The 18,206-nt window shown below is 37.0% G+C and overlaps 1 protein-coding gene across 1 annotated transcript in view; it reads right to left on the bottom strand.

Moving 5' to 3' along the window:
* MUC2 (mucin 2, oligomeric mucus/gel-forming) overlaps nucleotides 1-7,654 on the bottom strand; it is a 61,058-nt gene extending 53,404 nt beyond the window's left edge. The window contains exons 1-9 of the mRNA XM_064714904.1: nucleotides 7,585-7,654; nucleotides 5,751-6,015; nucleotides 3,192-3,306; nucleotides 2,953-3,043; nucleotides 2,463-2,572; nucleotides 2,024-2,240; nucleotides 1,469-1,594; nucleotides 669-786; nucleotides 219-357 (exon numbers count right to left, since the gene is read on the bottom strand). Of these exons, the coding sequence (XP_064570974.1) occupies nucleotides 219-357; nucleotides 669-786; nucleotides 1,469-1,594; nucleotides 2,024-2,240; nucleotides 2,463-2,572; nucleotides 2,953-3,043; nucleotides 3,192-3,306; nucleotides 5,751-6,015; nucleotides 7,585-7,654 (1,251 nt within the window). The remainder of the gene's footprint in view (nucleotides 1-218; nucleotides 358-668; nucleotides 787-1,468; nucleotides 1,595-2,023; nucleotides 2,241-2,462; nucleotides 2,573-2,952; nucleotides 3,044-3,191; nucleotides 3,307-5,750; nucleotides 6,016-7,584) is intronic.
* Between the last annotated feature and the right edge of the window lie 10,552 nt (nucleotides 7,655-18,206).

Below are 18,206 nucleotides of genomic sequence, written 5' to 3'. Positions count from 1 at the left end.
AGTCTTCTATCTCACTAAATTAATCACTCATTGCAATAAGTCCTCAGCTTCATCGTATGGCAATTAGAGCTAAATCCTGAATTTTCTAGTACAACTTCCAGCATTTTGGTTTCCCTTACCCAAAGGAAGTGGACTAGAACAATAGCTCCCAGCTGATACACATCAGCCTACAGACACTGTTTTACTCTACAAGAGAATAGCCCCACTGTACACAGTACCTTGGCCAACACATAGTAGCAGTCTCCATGGAAGGTGTATTTCTTCCCATCAAAGGTGGTAAAATGGGAACCTCCTTCCACTGAGCATGTGCCTGGGCACGGTAGATCTTTGCAGGTCCATCTGCCTGAATTGCAGGTGCTATAAACAGACAAATAATACAAAAAATACTTGTAGTTATTACAGGAGCTGAGAGCACTGAAATCTGTATATTTGGTAACCAGCAAGCTATCTCCAGGTGTTTTAAAACTGTATCCTTGACCTTTCCTTTGAGATTTTCTCTCTGACATATGCCATAGAAACTTAGCAGAAATTCTGTTCTACAGACACGCAACATAAACATTAAATTCAGAGAGTTTTCAGAACATCTCCTATGACCATGAGGAAATTTGAAAAATACAGGCCCATTGACAATCATTCAAAGAAAGGTGTACAACCACCAGAATCCTTACCATTCTTCACATTCTTTGGAAATGCTTTCTCCAGGTGCATAACTCTTTCCACCAAGTTTGCAGTAGCACTGGCTAACAGGGATGCAGCCTTTTTCACTGATATCATCATACACAGTTCCTATAAAACACAACATTAACTATTCCAGCTCTTTTTCAAATAAGCAATTTCAACAGGGGAAAAACTCTAATTTGCCACACAGGCTGAGGTTATCTAAACTTTGAAGAATACTGGTTCTACTTTTTGCAATATAAGACAGATAGAAAACACTTTGATTCAGCTTTGAAAACTCAAGTCTGTTCATTTATATAGCTATACACAGATAAAAAGGTTATTGCAAGCAAATAAGAAAAATCTGAGAATGACACATGTTTAGATTCTTAGTCTTTTTGGCCGTGAAGACTATCACTGTAATCTTTCCTAAGGTAGAGAGCAAGCCTGAGAATTTCACTCACTGTCCATCACTGCCACTCTCTGGACAAATGGTGTCCATTGTCTCAGAACTATTCAACTTAAAAAGTGTGATTTACTATATAGCATCAAAAACCCACTTATTGAGAATTAACAAGCAGGTCTATTACCTGTCACTGTGTTAATATGCTTGAACTATAAATTAATTCATTAATCAATCAATTATTACCTCCTTAGAAAATTTTCAAGTTATTTTCCTCAAGGGGGGAAAATACTGAGCAGCACAACTCTTTTCCAAGATATAATTTGACTACATATAGTATTTTCGTATGACTTCCTTAGCCAGGGCTCTTGACTTTGTCCCAAGTGCAACAGCTAGAGTGACACTTGCCTTCAGGGCAGAAACAGCCATCCATGTAGTGCTCCTCACAAAGGCTGCTGATCTGCAAGTGTGAGCAAGTATCCATGCAGGGTGAGCTGCTTTCTCTATAGACCATGGTAGCAGGACAGGTCTTGGCTGAAAAAATAAGATCCCAGGAGTTATTTGAGTGTTAAGTTCATCATTCCTGAGAAACCACATCCTACTCCCTTCAAGTAAGTGGTGTCTCAAGCCACATTCTACATGGCAAAGCATGTTCATCTAAATCTGAACTGCTTTCCCTTGTTTTTATATTTACTTCTTTTGGTTTCAACTAGATCATATTATTCCCATCTCCTGCAACATCAAATCTCAGGTTTTTTAATGGGAACAGAATTTGCTGAAAAATATTTCTTAGTAGTAAAAGTAACAGAAGAAGAAAACAGGGACACCATAATATTTTTAGCACTACTGATATGAAATTTATAATACATCCCAACAGCTTTGTAAATAAGTAGTGCATTTAAATTTCATGGAACTACATGCACGAAACCTTTGGATCTTTGTAAAATTTGTGTAGCTGCTTACGGCAGAAGCTCTGTGTCCTCCATTCTCCCGGGCGGCCGCCTGCGTGCGAGCACTGGCGGGAATACTCGGAGATGGTGCTGCAGAGGCAGAAGGAGTCGTCCTTCCCATTGCAGGCACACTTGTCCTGCATGCACGCTTGGATGTACATCTCCAAATTAAGACGCAGCCGACAATCAGCAAATGCAGAGGAGGTCAGCAACTTCTGACACTCGTCACGCTGAGGAGGAAGAGGAACAATGTTGAAGAGATTTACAGATATCTGAGCTTCTGGACATTTCTTATCTCACAAAAAAAACCTGTTGTCTTTTGAATAGCTAGGAAAAAGTAACCATATATTTTGGAAGGGACAGTCCTCCCAGCTCCTTGCAACTAACTCCCTGTTGCACAAGGATCTCTCCATGTGTCCATGTGAAGGAATTTCACCACAAGTAATACTTACATGCTCATTACAGCTTGGAAGAGCCTGAGTTTCATCTGGATCTTCACATTTGGAATTGGGTTTGCTGATCTTCTGCATATTCCCATATGTAATTGAATTGTAGCTTGCATCTATGAGAAAAAAATAGAAAGAAAACTTGCAGAGCCCCAAAAATTGACAACAAGGAGCACCCGATTTCTGGAACGCTACTGATCAAGGGAAACAAATATGCCTGTTAGACACAGGTACCTGCTCTGCATGATGTCTAACTGTGCTTAAAAATGTAAAGAGGAAACAGGAAAAGAAGGCTAGTAAAGAACAAAAAGATTAATCTGGAAGAGAATAAACTTAGAATGCAGGAATTCCAGGAATGCAGAATTGGAACTTTATGTTTAGTCTGGGGCAATCACAGAAACCTCTCAAGTGAAATTTGCTCTGCTGTGATGTTTCTATGCACAGGGCTTGTCAGCCTATCTCTGGGGACAACTGTCAGCATGGTGGGATAACGCACCTCCCTTGATGAACTCATTGTAGATTTGAATGCCATTGTAATCCCCACAGAGACCACAGGTATGGTTATTAAATTTGTTGTCCAGCTCCACCTAAATAACAAAAAGAAAAAGGAAAAACAGAAAAGAATTAGCTTTTTCTTCTTCCTTTTTTCCCCCTCTTTTTTTTTTCCTACTGAGATAGAGAAATATCCCAGGAAACCCAGGAAATATCAATTAAAAATACTTTGATCATACATACCATCAGGGCATCCTGCTGGTTCCACATCAGAACCATGCCTAATTTGGCATAAATCTTGGTGTAAATTTCATTGCTCTCAATGAGGACACCAGAGGAGTAGTAAGGTGTCTTCACACTAGGAAGAAAATCACAGGCTTTGCATTAGTTAGGAAACGTAAGGGCTGACATGAATGTCAGTAATAAGCCAAATACCCCAAGGAATAGAGAAACTAGTCTGACTACCTCATTCTAACTGCACAGGGTGCCTTGTTTTAATGAGGCATAAAGTCTTCTCTTTTTGACACTCGGGACAATAACTCATAGCAAAAACTCATTTAAAAGTCAAAGCCATTTTCAGAGGAAAAGCCTACCCAACACTTTGGGCTCTTTAACTTAAAAAATACCAAAATGCCAGACGCTTTCAAATTAATCAAAGAAAAACCATCATCATTGTGTTATTAACAGAGGATATTCAAACATTCACTAAAAATTTACATCAATGAAAGGAGCTACAACATAATTTACAGTGTTTCTTTGCCAAAATATCTCATAACCATTTCAGAGAGAATTAATGTTCCATTGCAAGAAACTGCCTCTTTTAGAAAGAGTTCAGAATGCACAGGCAGTTACAGGGACTGTCAACAAAATTTTCAAAAGAAAGGAACATGTTAAGAGGAATTCAGTAGCTCTTCTCTAGTTAGTTAGTTTTAACTGGACAGGACTGAGCTTGTTAATGGTGACAAAAGACACTTTGTAGAGGGCTAAGCATAGATATTTTTGTGTGATAACAATTTGTGTCTCTCTTACAAATAAACTGAACTGCTGAATTTCATTCAGCAATAAAATAATTGTGGCAGGCAGTCTTATCCTATAAAATCCAGAAAACTAGAGTCTGCTCAAATAGAAGCAATGTAAACTGGAGTCCAGTCAAAATAACTGGGTATTTTTTCTACAAATTTATCAATGTAATTGTTATCCATCAAGATTCATGCATGTGTATGCACATCTCTTAACTAGTCTCTTTACTGGGAGAACTTTATCTCCTGATTTGCTGTTACTGGAGTTTTTACAGCTATTTAGCTCAGGCATTTTTTAATATGTCCAAATGACTTACACATTTAGATGCAAACTCAGAGATCATTATTTCTGCTTTTGACTGCATTGTTCATCAATAAGCAATGAAGTCTTGAGGGATTATGTTTCTTGAGGGGAAATATAAAATGTTGGACATCTTTTCAGCTTTTAGCTATCACAGCATGGAATATTTATCTTTTTTTTCTAATAGTAGGACATTCAATCAATCAGTGGATCAGGTACCTGAAGGCTAATCCATACACTTTTCTACTTTACAGTTTTCACTTCAGCACAGTGAAATGCTATTTTGCATGACAATAGGTAATTTATCATTTCAGAAGCAATATGGAAAATTAAGTTCTACCAAAAAAAAAAAATTCTCAGAGCAGCAAAACAGTTTGGCAGGGATCTGCTGTTTTATGACAATAAAATCTATCTAAGACAAAAATGGCTTCATTCAAGAGAAACAGTTTTAAAAGGACTTCTAACTTGTTTCTCATAGAGTTCTTTTTAAGACTTGAATGCACAATAAAGAGCTTTTTCAATTTGAGGCAATAATGCATTTTTTTTTGTAACTTTCTGTCATTTTATTATGCATTCTAGTATGATCTTTGGAAAACTAAATGTTACTTTCAATCGTTGAACATATTTTCATTGCAGTGTCTTCCAAATGTAGAGCAAAAGCTGAATTTTGGGCAAAACTGAGTTCTCCAATGACAATTAAAAAGTTCTCTTTTTTTTCAATTATGCTAAAACATACTAATTAACTCATGAGTTTCCCCACTTGATTCAGAGTATAAAGGCACACACTACAAGGATAAGCTAATGATAGGAAAGACTAGGTTAAGACACTGCTTAGCATCAGTAATGTGTCACACAAGTTTCTTGTGTAATCATGTTAAAAGAGGAGAAAAATAACACTGCTCAGTCTGAAAAAGTACATAGTGCCACAGATAAATTGCTGTGAATTTTGACCTGTGTTATATCTGTTAAATTCTCTTAAGGAATGGCCATCAGATCTTTAAGAATTATGTATGAAGATCAGGAAAAACCACCTCTCTTCTGTCAGAAAATAAGAGGAGAAGACCCCAGAGAAATGCATTTCCTTTTCAAGGATTTGCTAGACCACCTGCTAAGGTAAACTCAAGATGATGCCATTAAACAAATGAAGCTATGTCATTTTAAGCCAGTGAAAAATCTGGCTCATGAGCTGCACTGCCTTCTGCACAACTGGAAGAACAATTTGCTCAAACCTATTCCTGACTTGTATTTAATTTTATTTCCTTATGGCAGTGTAGAAATGACAATTAGTACTAAAGCCCCTCCCCAAAGAAATTTTAATGCTAAATTTCAAAAGGCTTTTTTGTTTGTTTATTTGTTTGTTTGTCTGTGGAAATGCTTTGCAGCAGTTTCTGTAATGGCACACAGACAGTTGTGTAAAGAATCAATCCTGCTTTTATCTTGCCAGCACATTTCTCTGAATACCATTATAGCAAAGGAACTTACATCCGCCCATCCACCACAACCAGGTTGGGTTTGAGGTAGACCATTATATCCTTGATCTTCATCAGAATATACTGGATCTCAGGATGGCCATTGCTGTCGAGAGCACGCTGGATGTGGACAGAGAACTCCTTGTAAGCCTCTCGGCAGTCGGAAACAAAATTATACTCGCAAAGGCCAGGGAATTGGTAGACATCTCCATCAAAAGTCTTGAAATGGTTGTTTCCCCAAGTGCTGCAGACATAGTGGCCATGGCTTCTTGTCCTTCCTGTTAAGTGATGAAAAAGAAATAGAGATGAAAAGAAGTGCAAGAAATTATCTAGTGTGAAAAATTGTAAGTGTTCTGTTTTACAGTAAGAACCACCTGCAATTATGTTCACAGTGACTCCATGGATTTCAAGCGGGATCAAGGATCTGCCAGGTCAGCAGAAAATATGGAAATCTCAAAAGCAGAAGAAGATGTTAATAAATAATTCTGAGACCAGGGTATATCCTATAATTTTCACTGAAGTGAAGGAACTTATCTGCATGAAGTGTGGAAACTTAATACTGACCTCTAACTTGGCTTCTGTGTCAAGCATATGATTTTATTTTGAATCTCAGTATTATTTTTATCAATATTAAATTTTTCCAAGAACTATCTTCTTTCCTGGTGCAACACGTACTAGAAACAAAACAGGTAGGAAAACAAGAAAGTACTACCTACTTTGGAAGGCTAATATTTTAAATGTTATGAAAGGGCTTATGCACAACAGGAGATTTCAGTGAAATATTTATTTTCTTAAAAGCAGTAGTGATTTCTATTACTGCAAGACAGAAGCTTTCAGAAGATAGGTCAGAAAGTAGCCATGGTAGGAGGGAAAAAAAGATTTTGCAATAGCAAAATATGAAGATTATTTGTTCCTTTCCCTGCCATCTATACCGACAAAAAATACAAATTAACAACAATATCTGATCAATCTCCAGATACTATAGATCAGGGGTGAATCATAAAAGCTGAGCATCCTTAGGAATCTTAATGTTTCAAAAGATTTTCTTGAAGCATTTAACATGAGAAAGCAAAACTGCTAAGAAAACCCCTAGGTTACTGTATTTTGATGGATGTATCAGTCATACCAGATACATCCAGCCAAGCTGGAACACTTCTCTCCCCAGAAGGAAGGCTGCACAGAGATTCTCCCAGAGCTCACAGCTGGAAGACCAAATGCAAGGTAAAGCTTTCCACCCATTGCTGAATTCAAGACACAGCAGACCAATAGCCCAAACCTGATCACTGGATATAATTAATCACCTATTCCTCTAAAAACCAGTTTTCAGTAAGAATGCTCCATTCCATCACTTCAAATTCGATAGCAAATACTGTAAGTTAGAGCTTTTGCAAAAGGGTTAAAAATGTCCTAAATGACAAAATAAGGTTTTTTTTCAATGTTATTACATTCATTTTTGAGGAACAATTTATGCTGTTCCAAAGCAACAGAAGACACAATCATCCACTTCCTTCATTACTTTAGCAATGAACTTCTCAAAGTCCTACAGTCCCTTTCTTGCCGTACCTAGTAAAGACTCAATGGAAAGAAAAGCAACACTGAAAATATTTTCCAAGCACATCAAACTATGAATCAATGCAGTAGAGATAGGCACTAATCTCTCCAAAGAAAGTAGGATCTACCAATTTTGTCCAAGCAATACAGCCTCAGTATTTGAAAGCTTAAGCGATTTAAGGCATCCTAAAACTCCAGATCATTGTTTAAATGCACAGCCTCCTTCTAGCTCCGCAACAATATTTTAACTCTTTTCCTCTTTTCCAGTCTGCTACCATTTCATCTCCAGAGCTTACCTTTTCTTATTTCACTAGCAGAGGAGAGAGCCAGCCAGAGGAGGAAGAGGCTGGCCGCTCTTAGCCCCATGGTGGCTAAGGTGGGTGAATGGGAACTCCACTGGAAACTCAGCTTTTTATAATACCCACTGAGGCAATTGATTCTGTCACAGGGGAGGAGATTCACAGGGAGGGGGCAAGAGGAGGGGCAAAAAAACAGGTGTGATATTTGCAGAAGATAAGAAGTAAACAGACAATCGTTTTTCACCATAAATGAAGGAATTCAGCATACAGGAAACTATAATATTGATTCAGTAATCACGTAATTTTTTATTGCTCTACTTCATCTACAGGATGCTGTGCTTTTAAATCCTTCAAATGCTCACATCAAGTTTAACCTTCAGTAACTCCCATAACAAATAATGAATTTTGGGGTGGCTGAACAAAGAAATTCCTTGAAGAAATTTTAAGGTGAGACCCTAAAATAAAGGCTTCAAAAGCAAAGAATTTTTCATTTTTCATCATCACATAGAATAATTTCTGTAAAAATTAAGTGATGCTTGTGAAGAATGTTGTAATTAACAGTAACTCTTACAAATAAACTGGCACATCATGTGTTGTAGAATTATTTTGCAGGCAATTATTGGATTTCCTTAATTTTTACGCCTCTTGGGAACATCTAAACCAGAATACTGCCCATACTGCATATTTTGCCTAAAATATAATTGAGACTGGGTGACATAGTAGGTTCAAGGATTTTACAGTAAAAGAGGTGCTCTTTCAAACTTTATCATGGTGTAACAGAATGTCCATCAAAGTAGTAGAAATTCTCACATAATATTAAGCTTTAGACAAAAAGGAAAAAGAAGGGTAAATGGAAAAACATTACTGTTCTTAATCCCCCTAAACATTCTTGCTCATTCTGGCTAACTTTCTACATAAATGATAATATTACAGCCTGCTCTCCCACATCGGATCCTACAAAAGCTGTAGGGTCAGCTTTGCTTTGTGCAGAGAAAGACATTCCTTGGGAGAACAAGAAAGAAAGCAGAAAGCAGAATCAGGAACCAGTTCGGAATGCTGCTTTAGAAATACAGGATTTCCACATGCACATTATTTTGTGCCGAAAAGTTCCTTTTAGAAGGTCTTTCTGCAGCTCTCTCCAGGAGACGAAGCACAGGCTCCTTGAAGTAAAGGCACACTTCCTTCAAGACATCTTGTAACATATCTGCTTCCAGTCTCTACATTTCCTCATCAAAAAATTTTCAATTCAGTGACCAGATTTTCAATGCAGAAATCTGTAATTTTCAATGCAGAAATAATTTCATTTTTCAGTGCAGAAATCTGCAACCCACTTGATCATTTAAAGTATTTGTTACTTTCATTGATCATATTACAAGTAGAACTTTTATGTTTTTCAAAACACCAAGGAAACTTTTTACTTAGCGCTTTTGACTGCTCTTGTCAACTAGAAACATTCTCTTATCATAAAAGAATATTCTTTAGTTGCTATTTTTTTATTAAATTATTTTATCCCAATTATAGCTTAGACTTTATCTGAACATCTTCCTGTTTTCCCTCAATACATCTCAAAAGGTTTTAGATTTTCTCCTTTCTCTATTTGAGAACACAAATTTGTTCTTCTCTTATCCTTACATAGCATATCACTCAACAATCCTGACTGAAATTAAGTAGGAATCCTTTACTCTCTTCTGAATCTATCACTGGAAGAATATAGCTTTATTTTCCTTCTTGGGAAATAAAAATAAACCCAGTAATAACCACTCAGAACCAACCACTCATAGAAAACAAAGCAAAACCACAGGCTACAGAGATCTTTGCTCAGTGGTTACTTTATCAAACCCAACTTTTTATGATAACTCAGAGACATCTCCTCACTTGGCATTTTATGTCTTTTATGCCACCAAAACTATTAGTTTGGAAGTGTTTTTTAAAATTACTTAGGAGATTCCCAAAGGACTTGTTTTTAAGATTTTCTTATTCTCCCTGTGTTTTTCTAGATAGTCTCCCAGCTAAAACTATCTCCTCAGAAGAAAAAGGGTTTCCATGACCTAATTCCTATACAGTCTTTGCAAACTGCAACAGCATCTCCATGTACACAGCAAACATGACCCTTTTTCAGATTGAACAGGATGTGTATGCTGACAGGTGTAAGCTGGAAACTTGCATATTTTCCATTCGGGTTTCTTTGCCACAAAACTTCTAGATCTCAATGGAATCACTCTCATTAATTTCTTGTGACTGGGAAAGATAATCATCCCTCAATTGCAGTTGCACCATTCCTCAGTTCAATATGCTGGTATTTTTATAATTTTAATATATTCTGTGTAGGAGAAGAGCTATTTTTAGCTAAGCACCTCCAAATTTTAGAGATTGATTTACTCTGCTCCAGCTTTGTCCTGCCTGTACAGGGAGCATGATTCCTTCTTGAGCTATGAAGTTACACATGACAATTTTCCTTCTGCAGTCTTTGCTTCTCAGAGTGGCCAACAACTTCCCATTGTCCCTTCTTCTGACATATATGGGGCTTGCTGTGACACCCCTAACTGGAGAATAAGGGACATCAGCATGTCTTTCAGCACTGAGATCACTCTTACAGAATTCACACTTGAGCTTACATGGTTATGATGATCTGAAGAGAAATAAATTCAGATCCTTATCTCCAAAAGTCCCAGGTATTTGTACTTTTGCTAGCATTAGAAGGTGTCCTAAACTATACTGTCTCTGTTTCCTTATTGACAGAAGGGTAACGATCCTGTCTACCATCTGTTTTATACGTTTTTCAGAAATAATCAGTCTTTGAGTTAGACATCATAGCCTTATTTATTTCTTGCTCAGCTACCTTAAGGGTTTTTGGACTATATATTTTAACCCAAAAGAACCTGATTGGTAATGCACAGATAACATCTTTATGCATGCATTAACTTATTTACCATAAATTGTTTCACAACCTGAACTAACCAGTCATTTTGCAACAAAGTTAATTCCACTTTATCACTACCATCTTTTCCCTAAGCTTACATAAGTAATATATACCTGAGTTGACCTTTGTGTAGAATTTTGTGCCATTCCTGCTTCCAGTCAGCTTAATCAGAAGTCACCTTCCTCTTTCCAATTTTGGTCAGGTGTTCAGATGCTTTTATTACCAAAGATATTACTTATAATTCTGCATGCTGTCACTATGCAAGTGGCAACAGAGCTAGGACAAGAAGAAGGATTTCAATGTTTAGATTCCACAGCTGAGCATTAACAGAGATGGTTTTTTAAAAGCTCCTGAAGCCCATGAGTAGCTGTACAACTTCCCATAAGCTTTCACTATATGCCTGACCTAGAAGCCCCAACACCAGTGCTACAAAAATCACTGCTAAAATCCAAAGCATAAAAAAGAAAAGTTGGTTGCTTGGCAAGTGTGTTTGTTGCAGCAGCAGACGCAAAAGCAGAGATAAAAGATGTGTTTTGAGTCATGGTTATGTCATTGCATTGTTTCCCTACTCTTAAACTTTTATGAGACTATTTCAAATCGTTCCATCAGCATAGCTAACATTTAATGTTCATTTAGTTACAGGGTAAATTTATTTTGTGATATACTTGTTGTTAAAAAGAGAATCTACATGGAAGATTATCTTCATTCTGAATCACACTGCAGAATAAAAGAGCCTATATGTATCATTTATATAACTTTAAGATAAAATTCAGCTGAGACCTGACTGGGTTTATTGTTTTAGGAAGAATAAACAATTTTTCAAGAATGTGGGGTCTGTTTCTATCAGTTAACATATCAAGAAGAAATCTAATTGCAGTCTTGCCACAGCAATCACAGGATGACCACTGTACAAATACCTCAAAAAGTACAATTACACTTGGTGACTGAGGCCTTTTCCTTATCTGCTTTTGTAGTCCTGACTTGCTGATCACAGGCTGCCAAGCCAAGCAGCAATGTTCTATCAGTAACGTTGTTCTGCAGAAGTGGCCATAGGGTTTTGTTCTCCTACTCTTCCGCCTGCCAGAATTTCACCAGAGCACACACAGCCTTACACATGACCATACAACAGCACATCACTCCTTTTATTTCAAGCACAGAGATCATCTGAACTGAGTTGCTGGAACTCCCTTGGCAGCCATTGTAAAATTGCTCTGGTAAAATCTAGTCAAATTATGAATTCAGAGATGTAGCGTATACAATCACTGTATTTCCTTGACTGAGGCATTTAAGCCCCCTATGGCACACCTTGACAAAAACGTAACCAGAAACAGAGACTAGCAGCAGTAGGCTGAGCAGTACATGGAAGTGTTAAAGCAATGACAGAGAAGTAATGGGAGTGAATTTCATTTTGACATGCATGCTGCCAACAGATTAATCCAAAATTATCAACATTTAGATGGATGTAAAACTGATATAGAATCAATTTCATCACTGTAACCCTGAGCAGCTTTTGGGTTATGTGCCTTACTTTTTATTCCAACAAATACAATATCATAAAGTATCTTCTGATGCTGGCTGTAGTATAATGTTCTTACATGCCCTTCCTTAAGTGGTTTGGCATAGAAATTTTAAGAATAGCATCCATTTTCCACTCATAGTACTTCCTTGTTTGGAAGTCAGCAGCTCATCCTCTGAGACTAAAGCTGCAAAACATTTCCTTCTCTTCCAGTTAGGTACAAGTAGGGATAAACATGTGACACACAATTACTGAAGATTAGGAAGGAATGTAGGAAATAACTTAAATTAGTACGCTTTCCTACCAACACTTAGCTTCTGGAAAATTTTAATCTGCAAAAAGCTTCTTCATAGCAGCTTCTACATCAATACACAAGGAAAAAATGCTTGATAATTTAAAATAATATTAGAGTTCTCTTTTGCTCAAGCATCGGTGGGATTTACTACAGGGAAATGGACTGAGCCAAGAAGAGATAGCATGGAAAGGGCACCAAGGGAATTACACTTCACATCTTACTCTGGTAATACACATACCACACTCTGGTAATTTTACCCCAGGGGAATGGGATTTTCCAAATATTTTATTTTCTCTGTAGCAAAAGGTGGGGAAAACTATTGGTGAAATGTGCTTTTTTTCCCCCCCTCTGTCCTCTGGAGAGGATTTTTTCTGAAAATACAGTTCACTTAGATGCTAGAAAATATTCTAGACAAAACTTAAGTACCTAAACCTGTGCTCTCTCTCAATGGAGCTCATATATCAAAAATTTGAGCAAGAAATGAACTGAGCATATTTGTTTTAATTGCAATTTTCCTCTACTAATATTTTCTACCATCTCCTTGTCTCAAAGTTCCTATTGACACTGAAGATGGAACTGAAGTAAATCTGCATTTACTTAATATTTTTATACGAGAAATCAGACTCACTGTCACAAAAAAATGGAGAGCAAACCCTTCACTCTCTTTTTCCTTTTTGCAGCAGTGTATCAATATTGCCTCCAAGTCAACATTTGCTCTGAGTTATTTTTAGCTTTTAATCAAGAATTTTTGAGAGATATTCAAATATCACTGCTCAACAGAGTATATTCTTGTATTTTGCAGCATGGTCAGCCTAGTCACTTGGCTGATAGATTAAACTTTTCTCATTTTTCCCCACCTTTTAACGGAATGGCTTAGTTTATGGCCTGTAGCCAACAGCTCTACTGAAGATTTTCATAAATTTAAGACTTAATATCAAATAGTTGAGATAAACAATATTCTGAGTCGTTGTAAAGTTGTGGTGATGGTTCCATAGGACATTATGAAAAGTTGAGCTCATTTGAAGTAAGAACTGCTAAGAATCTTTAGTCTTCCTCTTCTTACCACCAAATATTAGAATTCTGCTGGTACAATTTGCTGTCCTTGCAAAACTTGCCAGAGTTATCGTAAAGTTTAACTTTTTTTCTGTTACGCAAGTCAGCAGTTACGTAGTTAATAGTGCCTCTGTATTGTAGGACGGGGAATAACTGCGTCAAACATGAGAATACGTCTGACTTGTATCCAAGTCTCCCAGCTGCCGTGCACATCTCCTAACAACATTACTTTATAACTAACATTTGAGTCATTAAAAAGACAATATTGTCAATACAGCACATTATCAGAGAAACACTGTGAATATAACAATGAATATAGAAGAATGCTTTGTGAGCTGATGAATGAGACAATCTGAGAAATATTTTCCTTTATAGACTTCCATGATATTTTGCACTATATGTTTATTTTCCATGCACTTTAAAAATTTGGATCAGAATACTCTCAAGGTGTCTTTTGAAAGGAGACAAAAAGAAAGCAAAACTAAAAAACAATTTTGAGCATTCCTTCCTCCTTCTCCTTTTCAGTTGCTGCTTTTTCAAATGTCAATTTTGAGAAGTCATTTATCTGCACTATAAAATGCCAGTAGTGAGACTGACAGTGCATGACATTCAGTCCGATACATCCATTGGGTCTACCTATGTTCAAATTTTGTAAGGGCTGGATAAAAAATGTTTGGAATAAAAAATCTGATTATAACTTCAAATTGTACATAATTGATATTCAAAAGAATTGTTACCCAGAGCATCAAAATATCTCATAGTTTTGATATATGCATCTCCACAAAATTCCTGTCCCAATATGAATAACACATCCAGCATTCTGAACAAGGAGAGGCCTGCACCAGGTAAGAAAACTCTGGAGAGACTTTAAAGCACCTTCCTGAAAAGGGACCTACAAAAAAGATGGAGAGTGACTTTTTACAAGAACATGTAGTGATAGGCAAAAGGGAATAACTTAAAGCTAAAGGAAGGTAGATTTAGATTGGATATTAGAAAGAAGTTAATTACTTTAAGGGGTATGAAAAACTAAGTGAGAAACTGGGGCAGATTGCCCAGATAATCTGTGGATGCCCCATCTCTGTATGCGTTCAAAGCCAGGTTAAATGGCAACCTTTGAGCAACCTGGTCTCGTGGGAGTTGTCCCTGCCCATGATAAGGGGATTGTGAGGAAATGATCTCTAAGGTTCCTTCCTACCCAAATCATTCTATGATTCTGTAATTTCCTGTGAGAATACAGTTGGACCAGATGTTTGGTTTAGGTCCCTTATAACTGATCAATTCTATTTTAATACCTGAGTCTCTGGGTCCTAAGGCTCTCACCTAACTTTGAAACACTTCCATTTTGCACAGAATACTTTATTTTCCTCACTTTTCCAAGGACCAGGTAAGCAGGAATGAGCATGACTCTACAATGCAGACCTTAGAGAGAATCTAATGTCACTGATGAGAAAAGGGGGGAGAGATGTGACCACATTTAAACATTTGATATAGCTCATGGGAATAGAAACTCTGGTATGGATATACGCCTGAATTTTTATCTTTCTTTAAAGAGGTTTCTCAGTTCATGGAAAGAAAAAGATTATAAAAAATAAAGCTGAATTCTTAACTTGACCTGGAAAGTAAGATTTAGCTGAACATAACACAACAGAATATTGCGTGAAGAACAGGGACAACAGAGTACAATCCTTTTTCTCTGCCCAGTCTGAAGAACAGTTATTTTTCTGGTGGTGCTTACGTAGGTTACAAACATTATAGAGGAAAAATATTTCATAAAACTTGGTAAGAGATGTTTGCTGAAGGCAAATATCTTAATAAAAATATTAAATCAAAAGCAAGTCTGTGAGATAAGTGATAATATCTTATGTGTACTTTCCCAAGACAGAGACTGGAGAAAAGTTTCCAGTTCAGAGAAGTGCTTCACCAATGTTGCATTAAGTGTTGCTGCAGTCTGGCAAATCTGTAATTAGACACAAAGAATCTTCATTTTTCTAGCTGTGATGGGTTCAGCTTGGCTGACTGCAAACCCTCAGCCAGAGGCTCTCTCACTCTCTGTCCTCAAGAGAATATTTCTCCCTCATCTCTCTAATTGCTACACAGCATTTCAGCCTTTCTTTAATGTATTTCCAACCCTTCTTAAATGTAATTCCAAACAGATAAATATATTCCCAAGCCACCAGCATGGCTGATGGGCTAATCTGCATGCTGTGCTATGTGTGGAGCCAGCTGGCCAGTGTCTGTCTTGCACAGGGCTGTCCAAGTCTCTTCCTACACAGGCCCCCCTGCAGCTCCCCTGCTACCAAAATCTTACCATGTACCACACACCTGTACATAAATTATAACAGAAACATCTCTTCACCATCTCAGAGGGCCATATGATTAATAAAAGGTCTTTTTCAGGTAATTTTGGCCAGAACATAACAATGCAATTAGGCATTTACTCTGATGGTATTAAATCCAAGCTCCCTCTGACAAGAGAGGAACATTCTTCTGTAAATCACCTCTCATTCAGAAAAAGTGTTTAAAAGAAAAAAGAATTATTAAACAATGGTCAGGGCCTTAATGTAGATTTATCACAAAGTGCTCAACATATCTTAGGATATTACACACATTGAAAGAGTGAGACAGGCACATGAGCACTTGAAGAAGAGTATTATAATAAAATAAAATGTAAATCATACTTCTAGGCTTCACTTGAAAAATGAATTTTTTCTGTTCATGTTATGTGCATTTGGGAGTTGAATATACCCTTTCTTTGCAAGAAATTGATGGTGATAACAGATATTACAAAGAAAAGCCTGTTTTTCAACTCTTTTGTTTCATTTCCTAAATTTGGGATTTGTTTTGTTTTGTCTTGTCGTCACAGGAATGTTTCATATTGAATCATCCAAAGCAAAGCAAAAAATACTCCTGAATTTACTGATGTTATACTAGATTTTATTTTGCTACTACTTATACAAATGACAGTATTTATTATAAACAGACCTATGTCAAACACACAGAATATGAATGGAAATACAGACTACAAAACATGGATTATCTGAGTTTTAACAGGAGCTACTTTGTAGCTGTCCTAGAAAAAACTCTCTCTTTGGTTGAAAATGCCATTTTCATGTCATGACCCTGGACTTGTTAGGTCTCTCTCATGTAAGCTAGTATGTGGAACCGAGCCAAAATAAACTGCAAGCACAAAAAGAATAATTTTTAACTGAGGGGACAGTGTACTTGAAAAGAGCAATTCACCTCATCATATATTAGGATGACTAGATGACATTTTGATGAAAGATGCAGACAATAATTCAGTAATTTTGAACTAAAAGAATTTGATTTTATGAAGCTAAACAGTATTTACATAATCCTGTATGTTATCTCGATTCCGATTATATAAATAATATTATAGTAGTCCAGCAAACAAAGCACACCTGGATGAACTTGGAAGTGATTGATGCTTTACCTTCATAATAAATTCTCTAATTGACTAAGGAGGTGTATCCTCTTTGTGAGACTCCTGAGAAACTCCCATACAATCTGGCAACTCCCATGTCACAAAGTAAATGTAAAAAATATAAAAGGAGTCTGATGTGAACAGAAGATTAGTGTATGCTACTTAGTCATGAGCATGAGTAAGGTAAGACTTCATGCACAGTCTACATGAGACTTAAGAAAAAGCTTTCTAATTTGATTAGCTGTAAGACAGAAAAATAGTGACAAGGATACATAATTAAAATTTAAAGAATAGAAGACTTCAGTTTCTAACTGTCTACACAATCCAGGTCAGATATTTGCATTCAATCCAAGACTTGTATGTCAGAAAAAAAATTACCTAAATACCGTCATTTGGATTAAAAAAAAAAAAACCAACCAAAACACTCTGTATCTTTCATTACCGCTATTCATATTCTCATTTAATATTACCTCATATAGTAATCAAATGCATCTCACAAAAACTACTTCCGGTCCGTAACTGTGTCAATACAAATATCACTAAATATCATGAGTAAAATTTGCAAAAGAACAGTAAAAACAACAAAAGCTATTAAAAAAAAAAGAAAAAAAATTCAGTACTGTAAAATGCTACGAACCAACGGGAAAGTAAGGCTACATTACATGCAATGGTCACTTGGCAAGACAAAATGACTGCACTTTAAATGTGTCCTTTCATTTCTTCTTCTTCCCCCAACTTTAAACTGCAGAGCACGAAGCCATACAGTCTGGAATATCCCTTTGGTCAGCTGGGGTCAGCTGTCCTGGCTGTGGCCCCTCGCAACTCCTTGTGCATCCCAGCCTCCATGCTGATGGGGCGAGGAGCAGAAAAGAGCTGGACTCTGTGTAACTCCTGCTCAGGGGTATCTAGAACATCCCTCTCTTATCAACTCTTTTCAGCACAGATCCTAAACACAACCCCAGAGCCAATACTATGAAGAAAATTCAGTCTATCCCAGCCAAAACCAGCGCAGTTTCATGGAAATCTTTATCTTGATTCTGTGAAAAAGATAATAAAAAGATTCACAAGATCATGAACATTGCTAGTCACAAACAAATTTCTGTGAGACAGAGCCTGATCTCTGTGTGCCTCCCCAGTTCCATGACTGAGTTTGCAATACCTCTGTAACAGCTGACAGAGACACAGTGTCAGCAAGGACAATTAGACCTAGAGGACCTGCTGGCTCAATCCCTCTATCCATACAGAAGTTGGTTACACACCAACTTCAGGAAGTTGGCACAGCTTTCAGTTACAAGAAAGGCTTATCCTTGTGGGGTGTGCATTGTTCAGCTACTGAAACAGCAGGGTCAAGGAGGCTTTTAGCTACATTATCAACATTTTTTTAGAAGTTACT

This window comes from Zonotrichia leucophrys, chromosome 5, assembly GCF_028769735.1.
Source record: "Zonotrichia leucophrys gambelii isolate GWCS_2022_RI chromosome 5, RI_Zleu_2.0, whole genome shotgun sequence".
NCBI lineage: Eukaryota > Metazoa > Chordata > Aves > Passeriformes > Passerellidae > Zonotrichia > Zonotrichia leucophrys.
The sequence above is the reverse complement of the archived record's forward strand: the minus strand, read 5'-3'. Positions and strand labels throughout refer to the sequence as shown.